At 40.8% G+C, this 25550-nt stretch overlaps 3 protein-coding genes and 1 non-coding gene across 12 annotated transcripts in view; 3 read left to right on the top strand and 1 right to left on the bottom strand.

Moving 5' to 3' along the window:
* Window positions 1–25550, bottom strand: part of LOC145545657 (olfactory receptor 8S1-like) — a 105334-nt gene that overhangs the window by 66355 nt on the left and 13429 nt on the right. Inside the window, exon 2 of the mRNA XM_081590495.1 lies at window positions 23705–23857. The gene's annotated coding sequence lies outside the window, so the exon portion shown is untranslated. The remainder of the gene's footprint in view (window positions 1–23704; window positions 23858–25550) is intronic.
* On the top strand, window positions 1268–24045 carry C4H12orf54 (chromosome 4 C12orf54 homolog). 9 transcript variants are annotated; one of them, XM_081589104.1, is made up of 10 exons: window positions 1268–1301; window positions 2121–2234; window positions 2590–2771; window positions 7916–7946; window positions 8939–8977; window positions 13135–13167; window positions 18786–18810; window positions 20996–21038; window positions 22518–22690; window positions 23841–24045. In XM_081589104.1, exons 4-9 carry the CDS (start codon window positions 7935–7937, stop codon window positions 22657–22659), a joined length of 294 nt encoding a protein of 97 aa, XP_081445230.1. In that variant the 5' UTR covers window positions 1268–1301; window positions 2121–2234; window positions 2590–2771; window positions 7916–7934; the 3' UTR covers window positions 22660–22690; window positions 23841–24045. The 9 variants fall into 9 exon arrangements, 7 of the variants coding, with proteins under 7 accessions (XP_081445230.1, XP_081445228.1, XP_081445224.1 ...); XM_081589102.1 differs by having other exon boundaries at window positions 1268–1346; XR_014081932.1 differs by lacking the exon at window positions 2590–2771 and having other exon boundaries at window positions 20915–21038.
* TRNAC-GCA (transfer RNA cysteine (anticodon GCA)) lies at window positions 7985–8056 on the top strand. Its single transcript has one exon. It is a non-coding gene; the product is annotated as a tRNA-Cys (tRNA).
* LOC145545180 (olfactory receptor 8S1-like) overlaps window positions 8939–25550 on the top strand; it is a 70921-nt gene continuing 54309 nt past the window's right edge. The window contains exon 1 of the mRNA XM_081589079.1: window positions 8939–8981. The gene's annotated coding sequence lies outside the window, so the exon portion shown is untranslated. The remainder of the gene's footprint in view (window positions 8982–25550) is intronic.

The raw sequence follows: 25550 nt of genomic DNA, 5'->3' as shown, positions 1-25550 counted from the left end.
CCACTCTGTAATTTCTGCCTGAGGGATAGTCTGGATCTCTTCCACCACCACCTGGGCAGGCTGTGGGGAACTGGAAGGGTACCATGTTAGGCCCTGTCTGCCTAAATACACACCATACCACAAGTCCCATTTTATCACAATCTCCTCCTGTCAGCACAGCACCCTCTCTGAGTCTGTTCTTCCTAGGGGTCCAGTTGCAGGGAAGAAGCAGGTTCTTGGTCCCTTTGTTCTCAGATTTCTATACATATTGGGAGATTTCACATGTGTGTATGCATGTTCAGTTGTATCTGCCTCTTTGTGACCCCATGGACTGTAACCCACCAGGTTCCTCTGTCCATGAAATTTTCCAGGTAAAAATACTCGAGTGGATTGCCATTTCCTACTCCAGGAGATCTTCCCAACCCATGGATCAAACCCACATCTCTTGCATCTCCTGCATTGGCGGGCAGATTCTCTACCACTGTGCCACCTGGGAAGCCCCGTTTTACGTGTACGATCACCAAATAGTAACAGGTTCCTCTCAGAGCTGCACGTCTACGTCTAACTTTTCTCTAATACTCATTTCCTGCCTTCTTTTTAGCACTATTTCACCTCTTTTTAATTTCTATAGATATAAACTATTTTTTTCTACAGATAACTATTTTCACCCCTTCTAAAACTTTACAGCCACAATAATTCACCAATCTTTGCTGCTCTTTCAAGTCAAAGACTTTTGGAATTCAAAACAAATCCATTTTTCTCAAGGTGCTGTGCTATGCTCAGTTGTGTCCAGCTCTTTGTGACCCTATGGAATGGAGCCCACCAGGTTTCTCTGTCCATGGGACTCTCCAGGCAAGAATACTGGAATAGGTTGCCTTGTCCTACTTCAGGGGATCTTTTTGACCCAGGGATCGAAGCCAGGTCTCCTGCATTGCTGGCAATTTCTTTACATGTGAGTCACCAGGACCTACCTTCTGAAATCAAAAGACCTAACTCTTTAGACCCTATTTTGAAATTCAAAATAAAACATGGATTCTTCTGGGCTCATTCCTGTCATCTCTCAGAAGTACAGAAGGTCTAAGGCAACAACGGGTGGAGGTCAATGATGTAGCAAAAATTCCCAGAAATTAAAATTTCACAGTATTATCTCACTATTGTATCATTTGTATCAAATGAAGCCTGGTTGAGGGTGGGAGGAGAGAGTCAGTTGTCTCAGATCTATGAGGTCACAGCTGAGGTCACAGAAGAGTTGAAAGGGCTAGGTTGATAGGAGAGATGAGAGGAAGCTGTTGTGAGATGTGGCTCAAGGAGGAGAAATTCTAGTAGGTTAGGGGTGGGGAGAAGAGCTATTTGGGGTGCCCAGCTGGGTAAGTTTCTGGACATAATTTTCTTATTAGTTCCTGACTCAGGTTTGGAGATGGGAAGGATGGGAGGAGGGGTTCTGGGAAGCAACTTCTCAAAGGAGGATTTAACTGAGTCACTGATTTGACCTCTTAGCTCCATGTGTTTTTGACAGTATCAGCTATGGGGTTTCCCTCTTGCCTACAAAACACTTGAAGGCTGGAGCTGACAGACCTCCAGCCTGTGTTGCTACCCTTAGCCGTCTGACTAGGATGGAGGATGGGATGGGAAATTGTCCATTCCTGAATTTATTATATATTACTTCCTAACCTTGTCTCCAACTCGATGGACATGGGTTTGGGTAGACTCCAGGAGTTGGTGATGGACAGAGAGGCCTGGCGTGCTGCAATTCATGGGGTCGCAAAGAGTCGGACATGACTGAGCGACTGAACTGAACTGAACTGAACCTTGTCTTAGAGCCACCGTTATCTCAAGCAGCCACGGGCCCACTCCCTACCCCAATCCCAGCCAGCTATTATTTTTTCACTTAGTTTCTCTTTTCTCTACCCACCCTCTCACTGGAATTTCTTTACCTGGGGCAAACACTTCTTCTCTCACACCCTTATCTTTACACATATGTGTACACACACATACACACACATTCACACAAACACACTGACCCATTCAAAATACAGGTGCTTCCTGAACTACTGAGACATCTGTCCTGGTAATTCTCCAACAGGGAAGTTTCCTCTCATCATTTACCTGCCCTCTTCCCCTATTCATTTACTCTTCTCCAGGACGTGGAGCTATCTCCATTTTCAGCTCCAGAGCATCTGGTTTCCATTCAGACTAATGGCACAGCATGCCTTCCAAGATCAAGAGGCAGGAAGGAACTCTGGGCAGCAGAAAAGGTAAATGGGGCTAATGATGACCTTCAAATGTCCTTAGATTGGATATTCTCTATGGGAGAAGAATCAAGGTCCCCTGTCTCCCATCCCTGCCACGGCTGCACCTATTTCCTGGTTGGGGAAAGTTGGGACTTTCATGTGTCCTTTCTCCTCTCCTTAATGGAAGGAACAAAAGCAAGTCATTCTCATTCTAATTAGAAGGTGGGCATCAATCTGAAATTCCTGTTGGAGGAGTTAGTTGTGTATACAACCAAGGGACATTTATTTATCCCAAAACCAACTTTCTCTAAGAAGTTCTTATGTCCTTTACAATGTAAATCAAGGCCAGATGCCCAAAACTTTGCTTTCCTTGCCCTAGGGTACACAGAAGGGCCAGAATCTGCTGCTTTAGACTGCATATGAGACCCAGGCAATATTATCCATAAAATCTGAAAAAAGAAGTACATATACACAATGGAATATTACTCAGCCATTAAAAAGAATACATTTGAATAAGTTCTATTGAGATGGATGAAACTGGAGCCCATTATACGGAGTGAAGTAAGCCAGAAAGAAAAACACCAATACAGTATACTAATGCATATATATGGAATTTGATAGATGGTAACAATAACCCTATATGCAAGACAGAATAAGAGACACAGATGCATAGAACAGTCTTATGGACTCTGAGGGAGAAGGTGAGGGTGGGACGTTCTGAGAGAATAGCATCGAAACACGTATATTATCATATGTGAAACAGAACACCATTCCAGGTTCGATGCATGAGACAAATGCTCAGGGCTGGGGCAATGGGATGACCGAGAGGGATGGGATGGGGAGGGAGGAGGAAGGGGGGTTCAGGATGGGGAACACATGTAAACCCATGGCTGATTCATGTCAATGTATGGCAAAAACCACTACAATATTGTAAAGTAATTAGCCCCCAACTAAAATAAATAAATTTATTAAAAAAAAAACAGTGGGTTTTCTGTGCACTTATAGGTCAAGAATGATTCAGAAAGGAACTGGAGCCTTGGTTTGAGCTTTTGAAGTATGCAGGAGATGTTGTAAGAATTTATAGGAAGCAAAAACTGACACAATATTGTAAAGAAGTTATACTCCAATTTAAAAAAAGCTACCTAATGTAGGATTATATTTATAGGACCCTCTGAAAATGGTGCAACTACAGCAAGAAGAAATAGATCAGTGCTTAGTTACCAAGGTCTGGGAGTAATGGAAAGAGACTGATTCCAAAGAGATAAGAGGGAATTTTGGGGAGTGATGGGAGTGTTCTATATCTTTACTGTGGTGATGATTACATGATGTTTGCATATGTCAGTGTGTAAGTGAAGTGAAGTCACTCAGTCGTGTCCGCCTCTTTGTGACCCCATGAACTGTAACCTACCAGGATCCTCCATCCATGGGATTTTCCAGGCAAGAGTACTGGAGTGGGTTGCCATTTCCTTCTCCAGGGGATCTTCCCGACCCAGGGATCGAACCTGGGTCTCCCACATTGTAGGCAGATGCTTTACCATCTGAGCCACCAGGGAAGTCTACATATCAGTGTGTAAAACTGTACACAATAAAAAATAATGTTTACTGTACATAAACTTTTCCTCATAAACCTGGCTTTATAAATTGTGATTCTAATTACTCAATGTCTTCAGCACCATTTTAGCCAACTTCCATGAAATGCATAGTACCACTATTTCCAAATGTATTGAGAAGTTTCTCATCATCAAAACTGAGAAATGCAGGAATCAAAAATCACAGGATCTTGTGTAGTAAAGACATTAAAGACCAAAAAAAGAAAAAGAAACGAGTTTAAAGGAATTCAGGAAGAAAAGGAGTTAAAAGTGTCTTCTAAGGTTCCTAGGTGGCATATCTTACTAAGGTGCTCATAATGATTAACTGAGGCTCAAGTCTGAGAGCCACTGAGGAATTGCGAAGCCTGACACTTGGAGGAAGATAGAAACAAGTTCTAAGAATATGAGGAATAGTTACGTGGTTCCACTACAGAACTATGAGGAGAAAATAGTCGGTAGATATGGAGGCACTGAGAGTTCTATTTGGGAAAGTGTATTGTTGTTCCTGTTCAGTTGCTAAGTCGTATCCCACTCTGCCACCCCATGAACTGCAGCATGCCATGCTTCTCTGTCCGTCACTATCTCCATGAGTTTCCTCAAACTCATGGATGCCTTTTAATCCTTTTTGTTGCCTAATTGCTCTGGTTAGGATTCCCAGTATCCTGTTGAATAGGAAGGTGAGAGTGAGATTCCCTGTCTTTTCCTAACCTTATAGGAAAAGCTTTTAGCTTTTTACCATTAAGTATGATTGTTGGCTATAGGTTTGTCATATACAGCCTTTATTATACTGAGGTGAATTTCTTCTATAACTAATTGTTGAGAGTTTTATCTTGAATGGATATTGAATTTTATCAACTTATTTTTATGCATCTATTTAGAATATTACATGATTTTTATCCTTTATTCTGTTGATTTTGGGCTTCCCTGGTGGCTCAGCTGGTAAAGAATCTGCCTGCAATGTGGGAGACCTGGGTTCGATCCCTGGGTTGGGAAGATCCCCTGGAGAAGGGAATGGCTACCACTCCAGTATTCTCATCTGGAGAATTTCATGGACTGTATAGTCCATGGGGTTGCAAAGAGTCAGACATGATAGTGACTTTCACGTTCTGTTGATTTGGTGTATCACAATTGATATCCATTTGTAAAATCATTCTTAGAGCCCAGGGGTACATCTCATCTGATCATAGTGTATGAGCCTTTTAATGCACTGCTGAATTCAGTTTTTGTTAGTATTAAGTTGAAGATTTTTGCATCTACATTCATTAGGAATATTGGTGTGTAGTTTTCTTCTTGTTGTATCCTTATCTGGATTTTGTATGAGAGAAATGTGGGCCTCATAGAGTGAATCTGAGCATGCGCCTTCCTCTTCAATTTTTTGGAAGAGTTTGAGGAGGACTGGTGTTAATTCTTCATTTGGTAAAATTCACCTGTGAAGCCATCTGGTTCTCAGCTTTTCTTTGTAGGGAGGAGTTTGATTACTAACTTAATCTTCTTACTCATTATTGGTCTGTTCAGATTTTTGTATTTCATCATGATTTGGTCTTAGTAGGTTGTATGCATGCGTGTTAAGTCACTTCAGTTGTGTCTGACTCTTTGTGACCCTATGGACTGTAGCCTGACAGGCTCCTCTGCCCATGGGATTCTCCAGGCAAGAATACTGGAGTGGGTTGCCATGCCCTTCGCCAGAGGAACTTCCTGATCCAGGAATCGAACCTGTGTCTCCTGCAGCTCCTGCACTGCAGACAGATTCTTTACTGCTGAGCCACCAGAGAAGCCCGAGTAGGCGGTATATTTTTCTAAGAATTTATCCATTCCTTCTAAGATATCTAATTTTTTCGTGTATAGTTTTTCATAGTAGTCTCTTTGGTATTAGCTGCGATATCTTTTTATATTTTTATTTAAGTCTTTCTTTTTCTTCGACATATTTGTTGTTTGAGTGCTGTTTAATTTCCACATGTTGTTCAATTTTAAGAATTTCCTCGTTATTGATTTCCAGTTTAATATCTTTGCAGTAGGAAAAAATACATGATATGTTATCAATATTAAGTCTGTTAAGCTTGGTTTGTGGCCCAGCATATGACCTTGCCTGGAGAATGTTCTGTGTGTGCTTGAGAAGAATGTGTATTTTATTGTTATTGGATGCAGTGTTTTGTATAGATACATTTTGTCCATAATGCCATATGTTAGTTATTTCCTTCATAACTCTGTCTGTATCATCTATTCATTATTGAAAACGGGGTATTGAGGTCTGCTCTTATTATTTTTGTCAGTTTTTCCCTTCAGTTCTGTCTCTCTTCATTTCTGAAGAGGAGCTTTGCCAGGTAAAGTATTCTTGGTTAGCAAGTTTGTTTGTTTGTTTTTGATACTTAGATTGTATCATCTTACTCCCTCCTGGCATACAAGATGTCTGCTGAGAAGTACTCTTTTGGGACTTCCCTTGTATGTGGTAATTCACTTTTCCTTGCTACTTTCCAAGCTCTATTTGTCTTTGACCTTAGACACTTTGATTATAATGTCTCAATGAAGATTTCTTGATGTTCAGCCTCCTTGGAATTTTTGAGCATCATGGATCCAGATGTTAATTTCCCTACCAGATTTGGGAATTTTTCTGTCATTATTTCATTAAATAAGCTTTATACCATTTTCACTTTCCCTGTTCCTTCAGTGGCTTTCAAAATGCCCATATTATGTCATTTGATGGTGTCCCATAAGTCATATAGGCATTCTTTACTCTTCTCAGTTCTTTTCTTTTTATTCTTCTGAATTTCAAATTATTTGTCTTCAAGTTCAATCATTCTCTTTTCTTCTTGATCAAGTCTGCTGTTGAAGCCCTCTATTGAATTTTCCATCACAGCCATTGTATTCTTCAGTCCCAAGAATTTCTGTCTGGTTCTTTTTTATAGTTTTCATTTCTTTGTTGAACTTCTCATTTTGCTCATGTGCTGTTTTCTTGATTTCCATTCATTGTTCATCTTCTCTTGTGGCTTAAAGATTCTTTAATATAACTGTTTAGAATTGCAATTGATCTCCATCCCTTTGAGATCCATCACTGGATCTCTTTGTTCTTTTGGTGGTGTTTTGTTTCCTTGACTCTTCATGTTCCTTGAATTCTTGCATTTGCTGTCTCTTTATTTGAAGAAGCAGTCCTCTCTTCTAGTCTTTACTGACTGGCTTCATAAGTGAAAGATCTTCACCAGTCAGCACAGCTAAAGATTTTGGGAGTCTTTTAGGTCTTTCCTATGGGTGCACTCATCTCTGTTTTCTTGTTACCTCTTGAGGAGAGGCCTTCTCTTAATCCCAAAAAGTCAGTCTGGGTACTGAAAGCCTCCTGTTTATTTTCCCCAGAGTATTCAAGATTCTTTCAAATGTTCCTTCTCCCGTTCTCGCATAGTTGAGCCAGCTGCTGTTATCTACATACTGTCTGAAGAGGCTTTCACTTGCCATCTGCAGAGGCTAACATGTACCATCTCAGGATTATGTGAAATACTAGGAGCATTTCTCAGTCAGTTGAGGGAAGTAACCAATAGGTGAGAAGTCCCATAGTGTTCTGGATAACCCTCTTGGTGGAGTTCATCTAGATCTAACAGGTGATCTGCAGCTGGTTCTGAAGATCCACGTGGTGAATGCCATGAGTGTCCACCCCTTTCTTCTGTTCCCAACTCCTCCAATACTATTCAGCTGTGACAATCACCTTAGCCATCTGGGTGGGATGAGACAGAAGCGGGCCTCCTAGTCAATGTCTTATAAGCCTGGGAAATCAGAGAGCTCATTCCACTCTCACTTCCCTCATAGGAGAAATCACAGGTTGAGAGGGTCCCTACTGGCACTAAGCTATGCTACCTTTGGGGAGGAGTGTCTTTTGGGGAGGCGGGGGTAAAGTGAGACCGTCTTTCTTACCCTCTTCAATGCATCTATTCATGGATTTCTTTTGCTTGAATGAGGTTTTGGAAGCTCTCCACTGGATTCCTGATTTCCCAAAAGGTATTTCCATCCATGGATGGTTGTCAAAATTGATGTTTATGCTGTAGATATGAGGGCTGTAATCTCCTATGCTGACACCTTGTTTATGTCACCTATCTAGTGACTCATCAGATTTCTATCACCCTTTCTTTCCAGAAAATCCTTTGAAGACACAATGAGACCAAAGGTGGGTGAGACTTCCAAATATACTGGTTCCTTTGGGCTTCCCTGGTAGCTCAGATGGTAAAGTGTCTGCCTGCAATGCAGGAGACCTGGGTTCAATCCCCAGGTCGGGAAGATCCCCTGGAGAAGGAAATGGCAACCCACTCCAGTACTCTTGCCTGGAAAATTCCATGGATGGAGGAGCCTGGTAGGCTACAGTCCATGGGATCACAAAGAGTCAGATACAACTGAGCAACTTCACTGGTTGGCAATCAAGGTTCGTGGGGAAAGCAGAGGTGAAAAGGCTGTGGCCAGGAGGCAGGAAAACTGTCTAACAAGAACCATATCTTGGAAAACTTGGGCATTGTAGCTCAGAATGCTCTTGACCAAGTGGTGGGTCATTGTGCACCAAGACTAAGTAACATCTTCAATGCCACAACTACACTACTGCTGCTGCTAAGTCGCTTCAGTTGTGTCCAACTCTGTGCGACACATAGATGGCAGCCCACCAGGCTCCACTGTCCCTGGGATTCTCCAGGCAAGAACAATGGAGTGGGTTGCCATTTCCTTCTCCAATGCATGAAAGTGAAAAGTGAAAGTGAAGTCGCTCAGTCGTGTCTGACTCTTTGCGACTCCATGGACTGCAGCCCACCAGGCTCCTCCGTCCCTGGGATTTTGCAGGCAAGAGTACTGGAGTGGGTTGCCATTGCCTTCTCTGACAACTACCCTAGATGACTTCAAAAGCATGCAGGCTATATATGTGGGTATTAATAAGGTGAGTCAATATAGGAGTCTGTTTATATCTGTCACCCCCTGGCTAGATTAAGAGATGACAAGGGATATGGGCTGAAAAATGACTCAGTAGGGCTGAAGGAGACTTAGGGCTGCCTGACAAATGGCATGCTTTTGAGTGTCCATCTCAACTCCAAAAAATGCCTCATATTCTATCTGTTATGATACGTCAGTTCAGATTATGGGAGAGTTAATGTTCCCAATATGTGTATCTTATTTCAACAGGAAGTAGAATTAACAATCACTGAAACCCTGTGGGACCAGGTGAGTACAGAGGGGTCCTCTTTGACAGCAAAGTGAGAGATGGAGAAGGGAGAGAAGCTTAAGAAAGGAGCACATTTCCTTCTTTCTCCATGAGTAATCTGCTGACTAATGGTAAGGAATTCCCATACTCCCTCCTATCTTGTTCTACTACTCATCTAGTCCCAAATCCTCAGACACTCCTTGTGTCTGGGCATCTCAGTGTCGATTCTCAACATCCACTTCTCCATTAGATAAGCCCTTTCAAGTATGTTTCCTCTACCAGCATTGTATAAGCACTGCACAATTAATGATTTAAATCTTATCCACTAGCAAATACCTTAGCACAAGTATATTTTAACTTTCAGATGAGAGGAAGACATACCATTTTGATATGAAAATTAAAGATCCTAACTCCATTTCTTATTAGAAAGAAATATTTCACCTCTAGAGCCACTCAACTGATCTGACAAATTGTCGGCCAATGGCCCTTGATTCCTATGTCATAAAAAATAAAGATTTGGCCCTTCCAGAATGAGTTACCTTCAAAATTAATCTCTCAAAAATAAATACGTCAACCTAAAGAGAAGACATGTTTAATTTCATTCATTTGAATGAAAAATTAACTCCATAAAATGACTAATTTCTGATTAATTACTAGTGAGCTGTTGTTTCTGAGGGAAACATGCCAATTGTTTCTGGAGTTCCTGTTTGTAACATGATTATGATCGTGTCATTAACACAGAAGAGGATTCTTTTCTTCCATCGACTATAGCAAAAGGTCTATATAAAGACATTAAAAGACATAGAATTTGCTTAAGTCACTCATATATAATTTCAACATAATTTCAATAGGTGGGACATCATTCTGTTTTGATTATTTACAGTGATAAACTGCTCTGTTACTGAATTGCTTTAGAGTATTTTAATAAGGATTCTGAAGCTGAAGCTCCAGTACTTTGGGCACCTCATGCGAAGGGTTGACTCATTGGAAAAGACCCTAATGCTGGGTAGGATTGGGGGCGGGAGGAGAAGGGGACGACAGAGGATGAGATGGTTGGATGGCATCTCCGACTTGATGAACATGGGTTTGGGTAGACTCCGGGAGTTGGTGATGGACAGGGAGGCCTGGCGTGCTGCAATTCATGGGGTCGCAGAGAGTCGGACACGACTGAGCGACTGAACTGAATAAGGATTCTGAAGAAGCATAAATGCCAGATTCACTCTGCGCCATCAGAGATTGCCAACACGACTTTTTTAATGCTTCAAAATATTCTACAGAGCATCAAATTTATTGACAATAATTTAAATGAGAATAATGGCCAGCAGCAGAAACATAGTCATGGAGCTTTCCTGTCCTTTAACTTAATATAGTTGAGAGCTTCAGACCTGTTATTGGGGAGGTCTGAGGTGTTGAAAAGAAAAGAATATGAGTTTGTACTTGGATGTGAAGAACTGCCTTTCCTGTGGTTATGAAAAACATAGTGTTTTAATGTCATTTCAAGGAAATTAGATCAAATCATTAAAATTGTTTTAAAGAGATCAAGTTGAAAAAATATGTTCTTTTATAGAAGACAGATTAATCATATGTTTGTTAATGAATGAAACTGTTGAATCTATCAAGAGAGTTTTTGGTCTGAAAACTTTGATTTGAAAGAGAAATACAAGTTCATTAGGTCACCAATGGGAATTTGCTGCCTTTAGCCTTCTAAATGAGGCAATGCCATGAGCAGTTACTCTCAGAATCCACATGATTAAGCCCTGCATTTTGAAATTGCTTTAAAACAGACTTGTATTTAGAGAATGTGAGAGAAAATTCTTTTAATTCTGTAAAAAGAGATGTCTTTTTCACTTTGATGAAATTTCCTTGTTTTCCCAGAAACAGGAAAATGGCAACCAAGGTGACAATTCTCAAATGTAAAAACACAAGATTTCACTTTATATTTAAATGGTCTATTAGTGCAGAAGCTAGCTATGCTCATTAATAGCCAAAGAAAACTGCTGCATACCTTCACAGAACACAGATATTCACATGGAGTTTCTGAGACCTTTCTAAAATTATCAGCTATTTCAACTTCCCAATCTTGACTTTCTAGTTGCATACACATTTAAACTGTGATATAGAGATGAGAATTAGAGGGAAAGTGATCACTTCTGAACCTATAATATCAAGTGTTCACATGAAGCTAAGCAGAAAAAGACTTTAAATCAAAGACTACGAATTTTTTAAATTAAAAAAAAAAGTAAGTGAAAATCTCCATAGCCTCTCCTGCAAGGCCCCACTGAACAACACTATGTAATGTAATCAACCTTTTTATTCTTTGCCTTTCAATGACTTTTCTGATAAGTTTTACAGAAAGAAAAAAACTTACTTAAAATGTTGTACTAGAATAACTAATGTTCTTATAATTACTGTATTACTAAAGAGTTGATTATATAAGGGTCAGAAAATTGTCCTATGGAGAACCAGTACATAATTGGATACTTACAATGTAATAAGAGATGACTATAAAACAAATATAAATTTATAAGAGATTTACATAAATATATAAGACATGAATATAAAACGGCAGATGGTGACTGCAGCCATGAAATTAAAAGACGCTTACTCCTTGGAAGAAAAGTTATGACCAACCTAGACAGCATATTAAAAAGCAGAGACATTACTTTGCCAAACAAAGCTCCATCTAGTCAAAGCTATGGTTTTTCCAGTAGTCATGTATGGATGTGAGGGTTGGACTGGGAAGAAAGCCAAGTGCCGAAGAATTGATGCTTTTGAACTGTGGTGTTGGAGAAGACCCTTGAGAATCCCTTGGACTGCAAGGAGGATCCAACCAGTCCATCCTAAAGGAAGTCAGTCCTGAATATTCATTGGAAGGACTCATGCTGAAGCTGAGACTCCAATACTTTGGCCACCTGGTGTGAAGAACTAACTCTTTTGAAAAGACCTTGCTGCAAGAAGATCCAACCAGTCCATCCTAAAGGAGATCACTCCTGGTGTTCAAACTAGTCGATCCTAAAGGAAATCAACCCTGAATATTCACTGGAAGGACTGACTCTGAAGCTTCAACTCTTTGGCAACCTGATATGAAGAGCTGTCTCACCTGAAAGCCTGTGACGCTGGGGAAGATTGACAACAAAAGGATACGGAAGCGGTAGAGGATGAGATGGTTAGACAGCATCACTAACTCAAAGCACATGAATCCAAGCAAACTCCAGAGGACAGAAGAGCCTGGGGTGCTGCAGTCCAAGGAATTGCAGAGATGGACACAACTTAGCGAATGAACAACAAAGCATGTTAAAATTCCTGGATATCACCAAAAACAGTTCTATATTTCAACTGAATAAGATATAGCTATCTCATTGAAACATGTCTATTATCATATGTGAAACAGAACACAATTCCATGTTCGATGCATGAGACAAATGCTCAGGGCCAGGGCAATGTGATGACCCAGAGGGATGGGATGGGGAGGGAGGTGGATGGGGGGGTCCAGGAAGGGGAACACATGTAAACCCATGGCTGATTCATGTCAATGTGTGGCAAAAACTACTACAATATTGTAAAGTAATTAGCCCCCAACTAAAATAAATAAATTTATTAAAAAAAAAAAAAGATATAGCTATCTGTCTTAAAGTTCTCATCTTTTCCCCAAAATGAAGAAACTCAGACTACCAATAGTCACTGTATCCATTTATGTCTGGATGAAGAATATAGGTACATGTTTAGTTTTAGAAGACTCTGCCAGAGCTTTTCCCACAGTGATCATACACTTCTGTACTTCTTCCAACAATATATGAGAGTTTCAGCTGCTCTATGTTCTCAACAACACATGGTCTTGGTCTAATGGTGTATTATAATCTAAATGCAAATGCGTTGACTTCCACAGCTATGTTTACCTTCAGAACCAACACCAATGAAATGAAGTGGGTTTCACTGACATTCCTTTCACAACTTGGCCTTCTTTAAATAACTTCCTGTATTTCACCCATATGAAGAAATAGTGGCCCATATGAATGAGAGTGGAATTCAATGGGATTTATTTTTTGAGCTAGGAAGCCATAGTCTGTTGGCATTCATACTCTACAGCCTAATAATGACTGAGAGATTCTATATATAAAATCCCTTTGTAATAACGTTTGTAACATTAATTTGTCCATAATTTTTTGTCTTCTGTCAGGTGCTAATGGCCTTTAAGGATATACAGAAGGAGGTGAGATTAAATTTCCATTCTCTAAATTCCCTGACCATATCACTTCTCTTGCTTCTGATTTTCCTATACCCTTCTGTGATGTTGACTTTGATCAAGCTTTTAGTTTCATTTCTTTATCTAGGAATTTCTCCCTTAAAAGACTAGCACTCATTTGTTAGTCTAGTAAGACCAGAAGATGCCTAACAATTCCCTTACGAAAATGTGATAATACAGAGAGAACATCATATCAATCAGAACTACTCTCAGCAAGAATACTATGCAGTTATGTGAAACAGATAGGTGACTGAGTTGGGAGGATCCCAAATGACATGGTAAATTATTAGGATAGTATGTTTATTAATTATAGGGTAGTACAAATGGATCATCGAAAAACCAAGAGAGTTCCAGAAAAACATCTATTTCTGCTTTATTGACTATGCCAAAGCCTTGGACTGTGTGAATCACAATAAACTGTGGAAAATTCTGAAAGATATGGGAATACCAGACCATCTGATCTGTCTCTTGAGAAACCTGTATGCAGGTCAGGAAGCAACACTTAGAACTGGACATGGAACAACAGACTGGTTCCAAATAGGAAAAGGAGTACGTCAAGGCTGTATATTGTCACCCTGCCTATTTAACTTCTGTGCAGAGTACATCATGAGAAACGCTGGGCTGGAAGAAACACAAGCTGAAATCAAGATTGCTGGGAGAAATATCAATAACCTCAGATATGCAGATGACACTACCCTTATGGCAGAAAGTGAAGAAGAACTAAAGAGCCTCTTGATGAAAATGAAAGGGGAGAGTGAAAAAGTTGGCTTAAAGCTCACCGTTCAGAAAACTAAGATCATGGCATTTGGTCCCATCACTTCATGGGAAATAGACATGGGGAAACAGTGGAAACAGTGTCAGACTTTATTTTTTGGGGCTCCAAAATCACTGATGGTGACTGCAGCCATGAAATTAAAAGATGCTTACTCCTTGGAAGGAAGGTTATGACCAACCTAGATAGCATATTTAAAAGCAGAGACATTACTCTGCCAACAAAGGTCCATCTAGTCAAGGCTATGGTTTTTCCAGTGGTCATGTATGGATGTGAGAGTTGGACGGTGAAGAAAGCTGAGCGCCGAAGAATTGATGCTTTTGAACTGTGGTGTTGGGGAATACTCTTGAGAGTCCCTTGGACTGCAGGAAGATCCAACTAGTCCATCCTAAAGGAGATCAGTCCTGGGTGTTCATTGGAAGGACTGATGTTGAAGCTGAAACTCTGATACTTTGGCCACCTCATGTGAAGAGTTGAGTCATTGGAAAAGACCCTGATACTGGGAAGGATTGGGGCAGGAGGAGAAGGGGACAACACAGGATGAGATGGTTGGATGGCATCACCGACTTCATGGACATGGTTTTGGGTAAACTCCGGTAGCTGGTAATGGACAGGGAGGCCTGGCATGCTGCGATTCATGGGGTCGCAAAGAGTCAGACACAACTGAGCGACTGAACTGAACTGAACAAATTAAGAGTCCAGACCTAAATTTCGCTATGCAACAATCCTCCCCTTCTGCTCTTTCATGCAAGTTCTAGTATATTTTCTATACAAACACTAATTAAATATCTAAAAATATAGTCAAAAAAGGGAGTATATTATTGGCCTACCTCAGACATTGAGTTACTACATTTGCTTGCTCATGGTTTTGATCTGTCTCAGTCCTACCAAGGTGGATCGAAAGGACCTGAAAGAAATTTCCTCTACTTCACTAACTGGATCACTCTTAGCCTTTGAACTAAGCCTTTTTTTATAGTCCAAGAAGCCATGCCATTTTATCCTGCTGCTGTGTCTGGAACTTACTCTAGGAAAAAACTACAGCAGCCTCTGCCTCCGTCTGGCTGGAGGTAAAAGGGAGAAGAGATCAAAAGCTTGGTATTTTCACGAAGTACTCCTTGGCCTCAGGGTGCCTCCACGTTACCCAGAATTCTAGTCCCCTGAGTCCTTCCTAAATGTCCTCCAAGCAGGACTTGAGCTAGTGAGAGGAGGAGGTTTGTCCATAAGTGGGACTCACATGTGTTTATATCATCCTCTCAAGGCCCATGCTGCTGCTGCTGCTGTTAAGTCACTTCAGTCGTGTCCAACTCTGTGCGACCCCATAGATGGCAGCCCACCAGGCTCCCCTATCCCTGGGATTCTCCAGGCAAGAATAGTGGAGTGGGTTGCCATTTCCTTCTCAAATGCGTGAAAGTAAAAAGTGAAAGTGAAGTCACTCAGTCGTGTCCAACTCGTAGCGACCCCATGGACTGCAGCCTACCAGGCTCCTCCATCCATGGGATTTTGCAGGCAAGAGTACTGGAGTGGGTTGCCATTGCCTTCTCCGCTCAAGGCCCATAAACAAAGTTAAATGTCCCACCTGACATCTTCTATGCTGAAGCTCTACTCTAGTTCTAGTGGTTCTTCATAGGCTTCATCAGACACAGTTCCTGCCCTCATGGAACACCTGGGCTGGTGCAGACTGTTATGTCAGTCTGACAAACACCTTCAATCATACAGGCACACTGAGAGAAGAAAGTCAAGCAAAAGATATCTGGGAGAAACAGAACTAGAAAGCACTCCCTTGCCCCAGAGCACTGTTATGTAGAAACACCATCTAGCTAGCTCCTGGGAGCTCAGGGGCCCCAAAGTACATATCATCAGCAGCTATTTACTATAGGATAAGTAAGAGGTAATTTTTTAAAAAACAGATACTTAAAGGTTCATCTCAGAGAACCAATACATACACAGTGAGGAGTCAGTTCAGTGGTTCTGTCATGTCCGACTATTTGCAACCCCGTGGACTGCAGCATGCCAGGCTTCCCTGTCCATCACCAACTCCCAGAGCTTGCTCAAACTCATGTCCATCGAGTCGGTGATGCCATCCAACCATCTCATCCTCTGCTGTCCCCTTCTCCTCCTGCCTTCAATCTTTCCCAGCATCAGGGTCTTTTCAAATGAGTCAGTTCTTCACATCAGGTGGCCAAAGTATTGGAGTTTCAGCTTCAGCATGAGTCCTTCCAATGAATATTCAGGACTGACTTCCTTTAGGATTGACTGGTTGGATCTTCTTGCTGTCCAAGGGACTCTCAAGAGTCTTCTCCAACACCACAGGTCAAAATCATCAATTCTTCAGTGCTCAGCTTTCTATATAGTCCAACTCTCACATCCATATATGACTACTGAAAAACCATAGCTTTGATTAGATGGACCGTTGTTGACAAAGTAATGTCTCTGCTTTTTAATATGATGTCTAGGTTGAGCATAGCTTTTCTTCCAAGGAGCAAGTGTCTTTTAATTTCATGGCTGCAGTCACCATCTGCAGTGATTTTGGAGCCCAAAAAATTAAAGTCTCTCACCGTTTCCATTGCTTCCCCATCTATTTGCTATGAAGTGATGGGACTGGATGCCATGATCTTAGTTTTCTGAATGTTGAGCTTTAAGCCAACTTTTTCACTCTCCTCTTTCACTTCCATCAAGAGGCTCTAGTTCTTTTTCACTTTCTGCCATAAGGGTGGTGCTATCTACATATCTGAGGTTATTGCTATTTCTCCTGGTAATCTTGATTCCAGCTTGTGCTTCATCCAGCTCAGCATTTCTCATGATATACTCTGCATATAAATTAAATAAGCAGGGTGACAATACACAGCCTTGACATACTCCTTTTCCTATTTGGAACCAGTCTGTTGTTCCATGTCTCGTTCTAACTGTTGCTTCTTGACCTGCATACAGATTTCTCAGGAAGTAGGTCAGGTGGTCTGGTTTTCCCATCTCTTGAAGAATTTCCAGTTTGTTGTGATTCACACAGTCAAAGGCTTTGGTGTAGTCATTAAAGCAGAAGTAGATGTCTTTCTGGAATTCTCTTGCTTTTTCGATGATCCAACGGATGTTGGCAATTTGATCTCTGGTTCCTCTGCCTTTTCTAAATCCAACTTGAACATTTGGTAGTTCATGGTTCACATACTGTTGAAGCCTAGCTTGGAGAATTTTGAGCATTACTTTGCTAGCTTGTGAGATGATTGCAATTGTGCTTAGTTTGAGCATTCTTTGGCATTGCCTTACTTTGGGATTGGAATGAAAACTGACCTTTTCCAGTCCTGTGGACACTGCTGAGTTTTCCAAAGTTGCTGGCACATTGAGTGCAGCACTTTCACAGCATCATGTTTTAGGATTTGCAATAGCTCAACTGGAATTCCATCACCTCCACTAGCTTTGTTCATAGTGATGCTTTCTAAGGCCCACATGACTTCACATTCCAGGATGTCTGGCTCTAGGTGAGTGATCATACCATCATGGTTATCTGGGTCATAAAGATCTTTTTTGCATAGTTCTTCTGTGTATTCTTGCCACCTCTTCGTAATATCTTCTGCTTCCATTAGGTCCATACCATTTCTGTCCTTTATTGTGCCCATCTTTGTATGAAATGTTCCCTTGGTATCTCTAATTTTCTTGGGGAGATCTCTAATCTTTCCCATTCTATTGTTTTCCTCTATTTCTTTGCATTGATTACTGAGGAAGGCTTTCTTATCTCTCTCTCATTGCTATTCTTTGGAACTCCGCATTCAAATGGGTATATCTTTCCTTTTCTCTTTTGCCTTTAGCTCCTCTTCTTTTCTCAGCTATTTGTAAGGTCTCCTTGGACAACTATTTTGCCTTTTTGTATTTCTTTTTCTTGGAGATGGTCTTGATCACTGCCTCCTGTACAATGTCATGAACCTCCATCCATAGTTCTTCAGGGACTCTCTCAGATCTAATTTCTTGAATCTATTTGTCACTTCCACTGTATAATCGTAAAGGATTTGATTCAGGCCATACCTAAATGGTCTAGTGGTTTTCCCTACTTTCTTCAATTCAAGCCTGAATTTGGCAATAAGGAGTTCATGATCTGAGCCACAGTGAGCTCCTGCTCTTGTTTTTGCTGACTGTATAGAGCTTCTCCATCTTCAGCTGCAAAGAATATAATCAATATGATTTCAGTATTGATCATCTGGTGATGTCCAGGTGTAGAGTCTTTTCTTGAATGAAGAGAGTGAAAGTGAAAAGAAAAGTGAACGTCACTCAGTCATATCCTACTCTTTGTGACCCCATGGATTGTAGCCCACCAGGCTTCTCTGTCCATGGGATTCTCCAGGCAAGAATACTGAAGTGGGTTGCCATTCTATTCCCCAGGGGATCATTCCAACCCAGGGATCGAACATGGGTCTCCTGCATTGCAGGTGCATTCTTTACCATCTGAGCTACTAGGAAAGCCTGAAGAGAATGAAAGAGACCAGAAAACAGAGAGCACAGAAAGGCCAGAAAGAATAAAAGAGGGGAGGTCATTGCATGAACCATTATGACTGTAGGTAATTAATGATGTCTCTCCCACTCCTAATAAGGCCAGAGTTTGTCCAATTTATTATTCAGCAAACATTTACTGAATATGCTATAAGCAGTGCGTTGTGTTTGATGTGAGGCATACAAAAACAACACCGATTCTTTCAGGAAACTTAGAATTTCATTCCATTCCCAAGAAGCCCACGTCTCACACAGACATCCCTATAATCTTAACAAGTCGCTGGTACACTGAAGAGGAGAGTGGCCCCTGACGCTCTGACTTTCTCTCATCTTTTTTCAGCTGCAGGAAGATGCTCGGATTCGAGGTAAAGAGCGATATTTTAAGGTTTGGGTAAACCAAGGGTGAGGGGAGGGAATAAGGAGGTGTTCATATCAAAGTCTCAACGTTGGTGCTTCTATTTGGCTGAAAGCTGGAGTCTGGATCCAGCTAGTCTCTCCTCTTTCTGGTCCAGTTATCTGGACAGGGACAGCAGGATCCCTTTCTCCCCTGGAATGGCTGTTGAGGGTCAGAGGATACTCTCAGCCCTGTCAGACATGGCACTTGCAGGAGAGGAGAGGCAACAATCGGAGGGAAGCTTCCCAGCTCTGTGTTTAGGGTTTAGGAGGCACTGAAGAGTGGGGAAGCCAAAACGGAATGATTGTTTAGGGTGATCAAATTATAGCACTCAAATGATCATATGCAGATTTTAATGTTTCAAATTAAAACATCCAGGTTCTATGCTTAGTTGCTCAGTCATGTCCAACACTTTGCAACCCCATGGACTGTAGCACGCCAAGCTCCTCTATCCATGGGGATTTTCCAGGCAAGAATACTGGAATGGGTTGCCATGCCCTCCCTCCAGGAGCCTAGAATTATAGCATAAATTTAGCCGTAGTTGGAGTTCTTTCCTTTCCAAAAAGGAACTTATAAATCAGGGCTTTTCAAACATTTGAATGTATATAAATTTACCTTGGTACTTCATTCAATAGGCCTGAGACTCAGGTTCTTCATTTCCAAGAGGCTATCATGTGATGCTGGAGCCTGTGGTTCATGAATCAGACTTTGAATACCAAGGATATAAATGAGTTCACTGAAATATCCTCTAATGTCACAAACACACACTACTATATATAAAACAGATAACCAACAAGGACTTAATGTAACAGCACAGGGAACTCCACTCAACATTCTGTAATAACCCATATGGGAAAAGAATCTGAAAAAGAATGAATATATGTATATGTATAACTGAATCACTTTGCTGTACAGCTGAAACTGACACAACATTGTAAATCAACTACTCTTTTCATTTTTAATTACATGTATATTATTTTAATATTTGTCCATAAGAACATTTATAACAGATCATCTAATTTGGGTTAAATGTATCACTGTGCTTAGTCGCTCAGTAGTATCTGACTCTTTGTGATCCCATGGACTATAGCCGACCAGGTTCCTCTGCCCATGGGATTCTCCAGGCAAGAATACTGGAGTGGGGTGCCATTGCCTACTCCAAGGGATCTTCCTGGTCCAGGGATCAAATCTATGTCTCTTATGTCTCCTGCACTGGCTGGCGGATTCTTTACCATAGTGACACCTGGGAAGCCCAAAAGTATCACTACTCAGTTTTATCTTTTGAAGTGTTCTCCAAAGAGGACTTGCTCAGTGATGTAAGCTATTTTGTTATCATTCTGTAGTATATGCTATCTCTGTGTGGTTTGGAGGTGATCTTAGCTTTGGAGGTGCACATAAGATTAATAGCATTCAGTGAGTTGTGTACTGGAAGTATCCATAAGTTACCACCCAGGAATCTCTGCTGAATTCTGAATATCAGTTTCCATTCCTCAGGCCCATGCAGGGCAGCAGACAGGACCAAAAATATGGAAATATGGCCAAGCAGAATCCATCATGAGGTATAGGGAAAACTTCTCTTGGCTGCTGAGCCCTAAAGGTCAACAGGTCAAAAGGGCTAAGTTTATCTAAGCTTGAAAGATGTTCTCCTTTATTCAAGGAAGGCTGTTTTCCAAATAGGTCACTATAGGCCCTGGAATACCTGCTTGATGACCCAATGTAAAAAACATGGATTTAGGATCTTGATTGTTGTTGTTGTTGTTTTCTGCTTCCTAAAAGGTGGCTGGGTGGGGGAATTCAGAATAAGAGAAGAATTCATCTCATTGTATTTTTCATCTGAAAAAGGAGACAAGGACCTAATCTAGTGTCAGTGCCCTGGGACTGAGGAATTTGACTAACTCCTAATGCCCAGAGCAGGTTAAACAGGGATCTGGTGGCCATGATTCAATATATACTTTGTAAGTGACCAGATGTCCAGTGTCATGTTCTGCAGCTGCCTCTCTGACAGGCCTATAGTTCTTTAGTTTCTCCACAAGTTCTGATCTCTCCCACTTTGACTGGCCATACTCCAAACTAAGGATGTGAGCAGGCCTCAAGGCTCCTAAGGAGATATTTTCAGACCCCTGCAACGGAATGATTCCTTCCTGTGTCCCACTCAGGGATGAGCTCTGCGATACCCACATCATCTGCATCAAAGACTGGGTAAGTGACCCTCTTTTGAGAGTTCCTAAGGGAGATAGCATCCACTTGGATATGGGTGTAGTGACTAGGAATACTGCCGTCTCTGAGCCTTGAGTCTTCAGAACACTGTACTTCCAACTGCATCTCTCCGGAGATGGTCCCCCACCATTCTCAATTAATGGTGAACTATAGAGCCAGGGCGGAGAAGGCAATGGCACCCCACTCCAGTACTCTTGCCTGGAAAATCCCATGGGTGGAGGAGCCTGGTAGGCTGCAGACCCATGGGGTCGCTAGGAGTCGGACACAACTGAGCGACTTCACTTTCACTTTTCCCTTTCATGCACTGGAGAAGGAAATGGCAACCCACTCCAGTATTCTTGCCTGGAGAATCCCAGGGACGGCGGAGCCTGGTGGGCTGCCGGCTATGGGGTCGCACAGAGTCGGACACGACTGAAGCAACTTAGCAGTAGCATAGAGCCAGGGCTTCCTCCTTCATCCTCAGCCCCACTAGAAATCTCTGGAATTTCAGGATCAGTCCTGCACCTCACCATACAGATTTTGGGAGATTCTATTCACTCAATTTAAGGAAAAAAAGGAGAGAAGGAAATAATGACAGATAAGAAAGGAAAGCCACAAAAAAAAAAAGAGTAAAAAATGAGAAACTTAGAAAGAAAAGGACTTAGAAAAAGAAAATTTTAAAAACTTGGAAGTCCAGTGCCTCAACATTGGGAGATGTCAATTTATTTTCCATCCAAAAAAAGACTAGGAGAAAAAAGATCAGGCTATACCACCAGAGATTTAATTTAGACACTAGTAATAACTTTATGATAGTGAAAACTGAAAAACAGAGTACTGTGTAGTAAGGGAGCAGCAGCATGTTCTGCAGAGGACTTTGGAAATACTTTTAAAAATCACTTTGACCTGTTTCAGATACGGTTCCACCTGAACCAGGAAATGGATAAGGTGAACTTCCTAGATCCCTGTTTCAACCCAATTTGATCCTATTCTAGAGAGTTGACCCTAGTGAAGTAAAAAAGCATTCCTCTTAAAAAGATATATCACTATAGTTTAAATTGATCATTGCTGAAACCATGAAAGGGATAATGGGCTGGCAATCTCGTATTTATATAAACCTTAAATGTAATTATTATAAACCTTTACATATGAGGAGCACTTTTGATTGGTCAAAACCATATTGGATCAATGATTTTACTTTATTTCAGTATTCCTCTCTGAGGCAAACATGAGGAATTTACCTGACTTTCCTGATGAAAACATAGGCTCTGATAACTTAAGACACATCTCCTAATCCCACTAAGGGCTCTCTCTTATAGGACACAAGATCATCAGGGAATTGCAATTCCCAGAGCTAGTGATGCCCATTCCTGGTGGAGTCTGACAACAAAATAAATCCTTAAGGAGAGTGGAGGCCAGGGAGGGGGCCCCAGGGATGGGATCTCTCTCCCTCATACATTCACAGCTTCCTCTTATTTGGTACAGAAGCACCAAGACTTCAGATGCTGCAATGACCCCAAAGTTGGGAAGACTGCTGCCAGGCACTGGAGAGCAGCCATCAGGGATCCAGGCCCAAAACCTGAGAGGACAGTCCTCTGATCAGTCAGCTTGCTACCCTAGACCCTAATCCAGCAATCAACGAAGAAGACCACCTTCAGGTATTTCACCGAGGTCTTTCCTCTGAACTCCACCCTTCCCATCCTCAGGACCCCAGGCCTCATCAAGTCCTCACTCCAATATGGCAGAGTAGCAAACTCCATCCCCTCTCCAAAGCTGGGGTGACCTGAGGAACAATCGGTTGAGAAGGTAGAAGAAGCCTGAGGGCAGGGCCAAGCTGGAATCTTTCAGTTTCTTGATTGAGGAAGAGCCAGACAGAGTGAGTCAGGTACAGATAGTTCTGTATAGGGAGGAGCATTCAGAAATCAAGACAGACAATTATGGGATAGAGAAATGGAAACATAGAAGTGTAAAAAACACACTAAGAAACATGAGGCCCATTATCCCCTTCGGGAAAGTGCTCTGGAAACCTACGTTATTTTGAGGGCTTAATTCAGAATAAAGAGTCAAACATGGTAGGTCCACAATAGACTCCATTGTTAGGATTTTCATTAATAAAGCAGTTAAGTAAACTGCCCTCAAAGGAACTGCTTAAGTGATAGCCCACTTCCTCAACTGTTCAAACTCCCTGACTCTCTAGTTTTATCTGACACCTAATCTCATATGGAGAAAAAGACCATTCTCAGATATTTATCTGTGTCACAGACTAAGCTAGTGATACCCTCTCTATGGCCCTATATAAGGCTTACTGGGAACTCCTGAAAATAGAATCTGAGAGACAAATGATAGAGAAAATCAGGTTCATCTGCATGTGTCTAAGTACAGTGACTCTGTGTATTTTCCTGAATAGTCCCATTTCAAATATTTTTTCTCATTTCCCCCATATAGCATCAAAATACAAAATGTCCCAATATTTTGGCAATAAGATCACATCTTTCTGAAAAGAATATATACACTCACAAAACCTCTGTCATCATTCAAAACTCACATTTGACTCAGAAATTAAGGCAGAAAATTTCTTTTCTCCTCAGTACAGCACAGGCAGCAAGTGTAAGACAGCAAAGTGTGGGCACCTACATAGAAAGAAAATGGTGTACAACCAGTGGGTCTCCTACCTTAGTGTGTGTTTGATATCCTGGGATACAGTCATGAGGGCAGAAGTATCATCTGTACGACTGATTTTAGTTTCAGTGCCATCTTCCTGGTAAACTAAATTTCTTTTACTCTCATCCATATGACTGTGACATCTAGGGCACAGTTTTGGTTGCCTGAAAAACAAAGTTATTGGGCAGGCATCACCACTGATCTGGAAGAGGGAGTGATACTCATGGGCAGAGATGCCAGGGTCTATGGCTACAACTGGGAACCTGGAAATCAAGTGAGATCCACACACATCACAAGTGCCAAGCACAGAAACCAGCAAGCAACAACTGATAAAAATAAATGTGGTGTAAAAGACGTCTATCCTATTGGCTCTTACTGGGTAGTGGAATGTAGTGCTTGAATGTCCAAGTATGGTCTTGCATTTGATTCAGAGAACAACAGCATAGATTAGGAGAAGATCTGGATTATAAAGTCACAAACCCATTTTAATTTTACCCAACTTATGGACTCATAGGTCTCAGTTTCCTCCCCTATAAATAAGGAAACATAACTAGAAAATGCTAGAGGCTCCTTTCATTTCTAATATTTTGTGATCTGACTAGCCTCACAGTCTATGACTCTAACATGGCTATCCCCCAAAACTATAGAAAAAGCCAACTAGTCCAAAAATACTTCCTGCAAGAAAAAAACTACTTAGGATATTTATCAAAGATGTTGCAAACAAATATAAAGCATATATCATGACATAAAAGGTGGAGTTTTTAATTCTTACTTGTTCTTTTCCCAACAAAATTTAGACAAAAAGAAAACAACATATTAAAAATGATACAACATAGAATTTAAAACCAGTGGTGAGAATTTGTCACAATACCAGTAAAATAATAAATAAAAATCCATTATAACAATAAAATAAGTTTTAAAAATCATCACCTCATTAGATACTGACTTGGCATTTGTTGAGAGACAAATGTTGAGTTTTTAAATTGAGACTACAAAAGTAATGGAATTTTTTTCACATGAGAGACCCCATAATTTCAGGGTTGTATTGAAAACAGAAACTACACAAGGATCCCTTATATTTTCATGCTAATTCAGAAGTATTTAAAATGCTTTCAGTGGTTTTCCAGTTCCCTGATAAAGCAGGGAAAGATAAAGATAAATCCCTGTAAGACATTTTATAGAACTTGACAGACAGCAAAATTCATCAAGAAAAATAGGCAAAATTTTTAAAAAAGGAGTATTGATGAAGTTACCTTCAAAATTTTACTTCTAAAAGTCAAGAAAATGAGAAGACAAGTCACAGATTGGCAGAAAATATTTGCAAAAGACACATCAGATAAACAAAAATATACCATAAAATATTTAAAACTCAACAATAAGAAAATGAACAACTCAGTTTAAAAATTGAGAACAGACTGCTGGCTAAAGAAGATATACAGATAGAAAACAAGCATATAAAAAGACACTCAACATCAAGGTCATTAGGGAACTTAAAACAAAAATAACAATTAGAGACCATGAGACACCTATCACAATGGCCTAAATCTAAAAACTGACAATAAATAACTGATGAGAATGTAGAACAACAAGAGCTCTCATTCACTGCTAGTGGGAATGCAAAATGGTATAGCCACTTTGAAAGACAATTTGGCAGTTTCTTAGAAAATTAAACTTACTTTTACCATATAATTCAGCAATCATGCTCCTTTGTATTCCCCAAATGAGTTGAAAAGTTATATCCACACAAAAATGTACACATGGATGTTCACAGCAGCTTTATTCATAATTCCCCAAACTTGGAAGCAAACAAGATCTCCTTCAATGGGTTAATAGAAAAATTAACTGCTACATTCAGAC

This window comes from Giraffa tippelskirchi, chromosome 4, assembly GCF_054371585.1.
Source record: "Giraffa tippelskirchi isolate mGirTip1 chromosome 4, T2T-mGirTip1v1.2.pri, whole genome shotgun sequence".
NCBI lineage: Eukaryota > Metazoa > Chordata > Mammalia > Artiodactyla > Giraffidae > Giraffa > Giraffa tippelskirchi.
This window is presented reverse-complemented; position numbering and strand designations above follow the sequence as displayed.